We start from the raw sequence: 8,754 nt of genomic DNA, 5'->3' as shown, positions 1-8,754 counted from the left end.
GATCAAGAAGCCTGTACGGAAAGTAAATGTCCATGACTTGTAGTCAGCAGTGACAGATTTGAAAAGCTCAAGAATCGCGAAGACCTGTTTCAATGGGCTGCCGTCACTGACGGTTAGGGCCGGTAGGTGGCGCAGTGGTCAAAAATAAATCCTTGTAGCCCAACGTTAGCTGGTATTTAACCCGAATCGTTTCGGTAAAATACCCAGCTGTATAAATGGATGGCAAACTGCGGAATGCAGAAGAGACACCATCTTAAAGCGTCACCCAATTAAATAAACAGGAAATGACATCCGCCGCATAAGCCTAGGAGAAAACCGATGGTGTCATGTCACTCCAGTGTAAATTAACCGGTCTATTCGCAGCATGACTACCAGAGATACGGTGGGGGCTGGAGCATCATCTGCGTCACCTTCCACTAAAACGAGAAGGATTTACTGGATCCTATTTGTTAATTTGAGTACACTCAGTACAGAACTTTCCATATAAACTTTCCTGAAAATAACCATCATACATATATGACGTGCCATCGTATATACACAGTAATAGTTTATATAGCTATTAGTATATACGTAAGGTGGCACCAACTCTTTTAATTTTAGCCACTAGAGGGCGATTTAGCGCGCTTCTGTCAAAGCACTTTGTTCACTAAAGGACATTGATTGGCGGTTTTAATTAATTCACATTATGTTATTGCGGTATTGCTGCTAGTGCTATTACTGTTAGTGTAGCGCAACCTAATGTGAATTCCAGGTGGTCGCCACGATGGTCAGACATACAATTCAGTCGATAAAGGGTATAGTTAGCAACACTAAGTAGAAATAGATTTCTTAAAAATACATCAATTAAGCCAGGCGCTGACTCACAATAACTCTGACTCTCTTTCAAAGGCTTGTTTCTCCTGTCGGTAACCAGGGAGGTTCTGTTCAAGATATTTTCCCTATTAAACCTTTCTGGAACCATTGACATTTCCAGATGGATTAATGCTGTAGGCCCTTTGTCATAATCAGGGATGTAAAAATAGATCCATAGGTCAGCCTAAGGGAAGGATAGTGGGGTGGGGTGTGTTCATTAAGGGGCGGCGCGTTGAGCCAGTGTTCATAATGCATTTCAAAGTATTACATCATGGGATGCAAGGCCTTCCTTGGAATGCTGGGGGATGGGGGCTCTGTCCCTGTCCAACATCCCCTGACTATGAGAATTAACACTGAATTCCTTAATTCCATTTTGATAGTCCAGTGAAAAGTCTGCTGCTCCCAGATTGGGCTTTAATCCATGATGTGAACTTCAGCATAGGTCACAGGCCTGACCAATGGCCCGACAAACCATATTAAGAAGGAAAACACCTGTTCTCCAAAAAAAGGTTGATTATTAATGTCTGGGTTAATGTTCTCCAAAAAAAAGAGAGGTTGATTATTAATGTCTGGGCTAATATGAGAGGCTTGTAAGGTGCAAGGATCTGTCTGGTCTCATTTCCCTGGCCGCTTTAGCAGCACGTCGAAAGACGAAGTGATGCCAGTGGATGTTAGTCTGAAAATTGCCCCCCCCCCCCCCAGAAAAGGCTTCTTGAGCAACTGCAGAGGACACAAACCCCAGTGTCCGTAGGGTAACTATTCCACGTGACTGACATCCTGGGCTCCCTCTGCGGGTGCATTCATGAAGGCTATTGCCGCATGGTTCCACTCTCTGGAATGGAGCTGCTGTTGTACCTTAGGGTGACACCAAACGGGCTGATTAGCTAGCGAAGGCCAGGCTGACCAATCAGAAGACGTCCCCATGGAAACCAGATGCTGTGCGTGGGTGCCCTTTCCCGTCTCCGCGGCTACCGTTCTGTGTATGGGAGGCAGGATGTGCCTCTACAGGAAATGCTTCCTGTCCCATAATCTCCCCCCTCCCCCCACAGCACACTCATGACCCCATTCCTCCCACTTGCCCTGTTGTTCCACAAAGTCCACAGGCTTGGGAGACATTATGAAAAAGCATGAATTCACTTTGTTTGCCTACACCGGCATTCATCGGCAGCTCCATCGGTCACGTGATCCACGTGTTTTGGATTCCGGGGAGTCAATGCGCATTACAATGCAATGCGATAGCAGCACCCGGTACATTCCGCCACGGTGCAAGCTCCTGCCTCAGTGCCTCTCGTGGGGCTGCATATGAGCTTCCTTGTCTCCCGGTTCTGATTTTCTGCTGCTATACGGTTCGCTGGCCGTGTGGATGGTTTTCACCCCTGTAAAAACCGCTTTACCTCTCGAGTTGTTTAACCGCAATGGTTTAACTGGTTCTGAAATGCTTCTAAAACGGTGTCCAGTGCTGACAAGTCTCAAGCCGTGTTTGGCAGAAATTCAAACACACATCTGGACATTGACATGACACGTGTTTGCACTTGCTTCCAGAATTATGTTTCAAAGGAATTATGTAATACAAAGCAAAACAAAAAAGCATAAAAAGATAATAAGACTAAAATAACAATAAAAATAAAGTGACTGCAAAGTGGGCAATAAAAATGGAGATTAAGGATATGAGATTATAATATAAAATTAAACTAAAATGATGAGCATCGAATTACAGGGTGTCTTATATTCCTTTGAGCGTCACCTGGTTATTCAGTTTCTCTCTACAGATCGACGATTTGTGCGCGTACACGTACACTACGCACAACTACCTCGGGGAGCAGTGATGTTCCACCCAAGGCGTGGCTATCTCTGGTTCCATACTCAGTGTAACATGTGTCCTTTACTCACTGACATGTACTGAGATTATTTCTTCATAGGCCTAATTCATCGACACCTGCGCATAGCAACAAATCTAACCGTGTTTCGGGTTGGCAGTTCATCAGTCTGTAACTCTACAACAAATTAGTACCAGGCTGCGAGCAATCTGCGCATGTCAACAGTGCACTGAGTAATGCAGCAAATATGTTTTGAATTTATCAGATGTGTTTTTAAAGCCTCTTTAAACTATTTATGACTTTTCGTTATGATTCTGTTCCCTGATACTGCTGGATTTTCTAATAATATTTAAAAACGGATTTGATGAATCACTTCTTTTATACGCAGCGTGTAGTTAGAGTATGGAATAGTCTTCCTGTTAGTGTAGCGCAAGCTAAACCCCTGGGCTCCTTTAAATCAGAGCTAGAAAAGATTTTAACAACTCTGAGCTATTAGTTAAGTTTTCCCCAAACGAGCTTATGGGCAGAATGGCCTCCTCTCGTTTGTAAATTTCTTATGTTCTTATGATGTATCCAGGATCCTGGCACTGCAAAGAATGTGCGAGAAATAATTTTAAAGGAGAAATGATAGCATTTACTAGCAATAAAGTTTTCCTAACTTTTCGTTCACCAGGTGCAAGTAAAATAAGACAGATCCGCGTCTTCCTTTTGATTACACGCTTCCTGCAGTGAGCGGCCGGGGTCTGGTTAGTCCCGCTTGGGAATTAGGGGCGGGGATTTAGGACGTGGAGGACTGCGTAGCCGAACCGGCACTGGCAACTGGATACCGTGGGAGGTCTCAGGTCCCGACGGGGCTTCTCGTTGCTTTAACCCGTTCCCAACTTCTAGAAGTTTCTTTTGTTGGGTATAAAGGACTCGCTGAAAAGTCTGCCAGTCTGCAAGCGGCCCGGAAGGGAAGCCGGAGGAAACGACGCAGAAGCCGGAGAAGGTAAGGACGTTTAGGGTGTGATATGCGCGCGGCTTGGCACTGGAATAGGGCAAACCTACCTTGCAATGCCATGAAGAACCGGCAGAAGTTGGGGGAAAACAACATTTGTCAATAATATTTGATGCTAGGATACAAAAAATGAAACTGTGAACTGGGTGCAAACACGGAATATGATAAGTAGTGGGAGGTGACTGGGGAAATGAAACTGTTTAACGGTAATATTAAGTAACGGTCCCCCGCATTATTTGCATTGTGTCTAGCGGCAAGCCTGTGTGTCGCTTTCGGTCTTCAACTTCAAACTAACTTTCGGCATATAGGCTATAAAACACTAATTCAGAATACCAAGTTTCTCCTTCCTGGGGAGTGGCGAACTAATCCTTGTTTGTCCCCCACGTCAAAAATTCGGACTGGACTCGGACAAAATATACGGTTAGTTGGGCAAAATGATATTTAAAGCTATCTGAACGCTTACATTTGTCTTTTTCTATAGGATTATTCTATTACGTGACTGTTTTTGTTTTGAATTACCCTGATCTATCACGATGGCTGAACGACTGCATTAAATCGGCTATAGTGGCACATGTATACATTAATAACATAATTTCCCCATTCATTCACTTGTAGCTGCATTAGGTAAAAATTTGAAATGCTCTGAGCACCACCTTCACAAATAGTTTTGGAAATGTAGATTAAAATCGTCTAAGGCGTTCTTTGAATCTCTGGACCAGGAATGCGTATTTTGGCTGGGTGTTTGAGGAGATATTTGTTCGTGATGCCGAGTACCGTAAACATGACCTTGTTTTGTCTACTGGTTGAGCTGCACAGGAGCGCGGCTTGTCCTTACACGCCTTATACATGCGCAGAATCATGCGGGTCTGCGGAACCACGTTTGCGGGCAGCTCTCGGGGTTAAATATCACATCTTAGATATAAACCTGTAACGGGAGGATCGGGTCAGTCTTTGACTGCGATCGTAATATTCGAGGAGTGCGACTTGCCAGCTAAAATCAATAGAACCTTCAACCTCTCCACCTTACAATGAGACCGAAGCCGGATTATGGGGGCCCTTCCTGGCCCTGTTCTGGGGGCAGTGGGCTGTCCCGCCTCACCAGCTGACGTGGCTGTTACATAAAACGTCCAGGTTTATCTTTCATGGATGCTTTCCCACAGCTGCCAGACCGCAGCTCTGCTACATTGCATTACTTTCTATAGACACTCGGTGTATTACTGCTAATTGCACAGTGTCTACTCCCTGCCCAGAATGACCGCATTGATTTACAGTAGATGTCCCAGGTTGCCCAGTTCATAACCACACCTACAGTTTAATTATGCATCAGACTAAGCTGCTCGCAGCACCTTAATACCTGACACAAGTTCAGAACTTAAGATATTTAACAGGAGGTTGTTGGGTCTAGTCCCAGCTAGGGCCACATGATATACTACAGACACTTTCTATGGTTCTATGGCTATGTGGAGGCGAGCAGTTCAGACCGAAGATATAATTGTCACACTTGTTTTATTCCAGGTAGCACTTCTTGAGACCATGCTGATGCTGAATGTGGTGATTCTATGCCTCCTGGTCATGGCTGCCTCCAGCGAGGAGAAGGCTCTCAGCAGCCACGCTGCCACCATGGCTGACAACAGCGCCAGCCTGGCCTTCAGTCTCTACCATACCATGGCCAAGGAGAAGGACCTGGAGAACATCCTTATCTCACCTGTGGTGGTGGCCTCCGCCTTGGGTCTGGTAGCTCTGGCTGGCAAGGAGTCCACCCCCTCCCAGGTCAAAGCGGTGCTTGGGGCCAACAAGGTGCTGGATGAGCATCTGCATGCAGGTCTGGCTGAGCTCCTCACCGACGTCAGCAACTCCACAGCCCGCAACGTCACCTGGAAGCTGGGCAGCCGCCTCTACGGTCCCTCCTCCATCAGCTTCGCCGACGACTTCGTCCAGAGCAGCAAGAAGTTCTACAACGTCGAGCACTCCAAGATTAACTTCCGCGACAAGAAGACCGCCATGAAGTCCATCAACACGTGGACGTCCAAATCCACCGGCGGGAAGCTGCCCGAGGTCATCAAGGACATGGAGAGGACGGACGGAGCTGTGATCATCAACGCCATGTTTTTCAAACGTGAGTCTAACTCCTACTACAGCACCACGTGGAATCTGTCATTCCTGAACAAAGAGGGCTGCAACGTTAAGCGACCGAAAGAGAACACGGTCCACCAGACTACGCCCAGCATCAGCCATTAACTGACATTTTTAACGCTGATCCTTTTGCACAGCGCACTGGCACGAGCAGTTCCACCACAAGATGGTTGACGACCGGGTCTTCCTGGTGCATCACTCTTTAACCATTTCCCTTCCCATGATGCACCGCACAGGTGAGTTTTTATCGACATGGATTCATATTTGCGCTTCCGGGACATCCATAGAGATGGCAAATTCAGATGCTCATTGGAATGCAGAGGAGGTGGGACCAAGACCTCTGATTGGCTAGTCTCACTTCTAGTTTCTTGAACCCACCTATAAATCTGATTGGTTCAAGGAAATAACCAATCATTTTTCTTTCTGCCCTCAGAATATTTTTGTGCAGGTAAAACTCCCATGAGTAATTTAAATCCTTGGGTGATACAAATAAGAGCCTATTTACACCATAAATATCCTAATTCCTTGTCAGGTCTCTATCCATTCTACGAGGATAAGGACAACAAGCTCTATGTGCTGAGCATGCCCCTGGCCCACAAGCTCTCCACCCTGGTCGTCATCTTGCCGTACCAAATGGAGCCCTTGGAGAGGCTGGAGAAGCTGCTGACTCGCAAGCAACTGGACGACTGGCTGAGCAAACAGGAGGAGAAGGCGGTGGCCGTGTCTCTGCCCAAAGTCAGCGTGGAAGTCAGCCACGACCTACAGGTACACGTCCCCTCTCTGCCGGCCGTCACGCGTCATGAAGGGTTGGTTTCCGGGTCAGTCCAAGGTCAGTACTCAACAAAAATGAATGGGTGCTGAGCCTTAGACAAGACACTTGGACTGGGATAAGAAACGGTAATCCATGGGGACACTCAGACAGTCCATGTTTTTGCTCCCGGCCAATTAAGAACACAGAATATCTGATGTAGGTGTGTTTGGAGCTGAGAGGGAGCAAAAATGTGGGCCCCGGGGATGTGGGTTGAGAAACACTGACTGCAGTGTGAATATCGACCACCACCTCCATGTGTGAATCCTACATTTATGGGGTTCCTCCTGATGTAGTTGACTGTGCAGGACATGTCCAACACTTTGTTGTTGAGAGTCTCAATTAGGACGATGAGTCCCTGTTTCTTCCAGAAACACCTCGGAGAGCTCGGCCTGACAGAAGCCGTGGACAAAGCTAAGGCCGACCTGTCCAACATCTCGGGAAAGAAGGACCTGTATCTGTCCAACGTTCTACACGTCTCCTCTTTGGAGTGGGACACGCCGGGGAACCCGTTCGACACCAGCATCTACGGCTCGGAGAAGATGAAAAACCCCAAGCTGTTCTACGCCGATCACCCGTTCATCTTCCTCGTGAAGGACAACCGGAGCAAGTCCATCCTCTTCATCGGGAGGATGGTGCGCCCCAGTGGCAAGAAGATGAAAGATGAGCTTTAATTGTGTGTGTGTGTGTGTGTGTGTGTGTGTGTGTTTAGAAGGAGAGGGATGGAAGACCAGCTGAAAATATGTCTGTTACCTCATGAATAGTCTGGCACCTGTTTGCATCCATACTTTAGGAACACTGTCATTTCTAGACGTCTGTTCATGTATATAAGCATTTGGTCAAATTATTCCAAAGTATTACTGACCCGGAAGTCAGTCGCATCTCCCTCTGCCCGCTATTTCTAATGCTGTTTAGTGGCAGATTGTCCAACAGGCTGCTCGTCTATATTAAGTACAACCTCAGATCTCGATCAGCATCCTCTCAGGGTCCTTGTAGATACGACTGAAGTCCTCAGCAGCAGTTTTTCACCTAGTGTGCCTGTTACGGTCTGTGGGTCATTTTGTGTGGGGTGGTATCAAGCGGAAGACATTCCTGTTTGGGTTATGGTTGCTGTACATGCACCCATTCCAGTAGCTAGTCACTGGTGATATAGGACAGGGAAAGACTGGTTTCAAATGGGGGGAAAATAACTGCCTTTTTTTTCTACACACATTCAAGAACCAGGTGTGCGATCGTTTGTTTTTTCACCTTTTTCACAATAAAGTGATGAATAATCAACTGTGTGTTTCTTGTTCGTCGCACACTGCGGCAGTCACTGCGAGGTATATGGATTTCAAGAAATCCTTAACAAAATGGTAAAAGCCACGAATATCACTTTAATGTAGTAGAAAATCTTGCCAGAATATAACGAAACGATTTTTAATGAGGGGATTACTATCGGTACTTACACACCTGTGCATTTCTACTTTACACTTAATATGTAGTCTTAGCGCCCTCTACCGGTCACTTATTGCAAGATCCATTCATTTTCCAAACCGCTTATCCTACTGGGTCGCGGGGGTCCGGAGCCTATCCCGGAAGCAATGGGCACGAGGCAGGGAACAACCCAGGATGGGGGGCCAGCCCATCACAGGGCACACACACACACACACACACCATTCACTCACAACTTATTGCAAGATCTCGGACTTAATTCTTAGCACAGGGCTATTCATTATAAAAGTAAATAGAAAGTAATGCGGCAAGAACTGTTTTTTTTTTTAAGTATCCTTTACCTTTCCCCTCGTTAATTCCCTATCAGGGTTGTTTTATAGTGAAATTGTACTGTAACACGGCCCAACCTCTTTGGCCAGTGCATCCCAGGGCACTATGTGAACTGTAGTGCTTGTGGATGCGTGCGCGGGGGCGTAAACTTTGTGTGTTATCGATTTATTTATTAGTCGGTTGGTATTTACTGCGACGAAACAATGCAATAAGTGATTTAACAGTTTACCAACAATGGTGATGGAGACATATTGCGAACAATGCGAAGTGGCCTGGACTGTAGTTATACCACACTAACAAAAGCTTCCCGGGGAAAAATAACACCTGCAAAAGAGATTATGCGGAGGACGCAGCTGTTCCTCCATCGTTTCTAAATTCCCGCC

General features: G+C 46.3%; 1 protein-coding gene across 2 annotated transcripts; it reads left to right on the top strand.

The window, feature by feature from the left end:
• Nucleotides 1–3,469: 3,469 nt before the first annotated feature.
• Nucleotides 3,470–7,885, top strand: LOC125721721 (serpin H1-like). 2 transcript variants are annotated; one of them, XM_048997727.1, is made up of 5 exons: nt 3,470–3,657; nt 5,182–5,782; nt 5,937–6,035; nt 6,332–6,564; nt 6,979–7,885. In XM_048997727.1, the coding sequence occupies exons 2-5, from the start codon at nt 5,200–5,202 to the stop codon at nt 7,279–7,281; spliced, it is 1,218 nt and encodes a 405-aa protein (XP_048853684.1). In that variant the 5' UTR covers nt 3,470–3,657; nt 5,182–5,199; the 3' UTR covers nt 7,282–7,885. The 2 variants fall into 2 exon arrangements, with proteins under 2 accessions (XP_048853684.1, XP_048853685.1); XM_048997728.1 differs by lacking the exon at nt 3,470–3,657 and adding an exon at nt 3,673–4,086.
• The last annotated feature ends 869 nt before the right edge of the window (nt 7,886–8,754 follow it).

The sequence above is a fragment of the Brienomyrus brachyistius genome, unplaced genomic scaffold, assembly GCF_023856365.1.
Source record: "Brienomyrus brachyistius isolate T26 unplaced genomic scaffold, BBRACH_0.4 scaffold35, whole genome shotgun sequence".
NCBI lineage: Eukaryota > Metazoa > Chordata > Actinopteri > Osteoglossiformes > Mormyridae > Brienomyrus > Brienomyrus brachyistius.
The sequence above is the reverse complement of the archived record's forward strand: the minus strand, read 5'-3'. Positions and strand labels throughout refer to the sequence as shown.

Excerpts from the sequence above, each read along its gene's own strand:
- LOC125721721 (XM_048997727.1), top strand. The coding sequence starts at position 5,200 with ATGCTGATGCTGAATGTGGTGATTCTATGCCTCCTGGTCATGGCTGCC. Across the intron at positions 6,036-6,331 it reads TCCCATGATGCACCGCACAG|GTCTCTATCCATTCTACGAG; the intron begins GTGAGTTTTTAT and ends ATTCCTTGTCAG. Across the intron at positions 6,565-6,978 it reads AAGTCAGCCACGACCTACAG|AAACACCTCGGAGAGCTCGG; the intron begins GTACACGTCCCC and ends TGTTTCTTCCAG.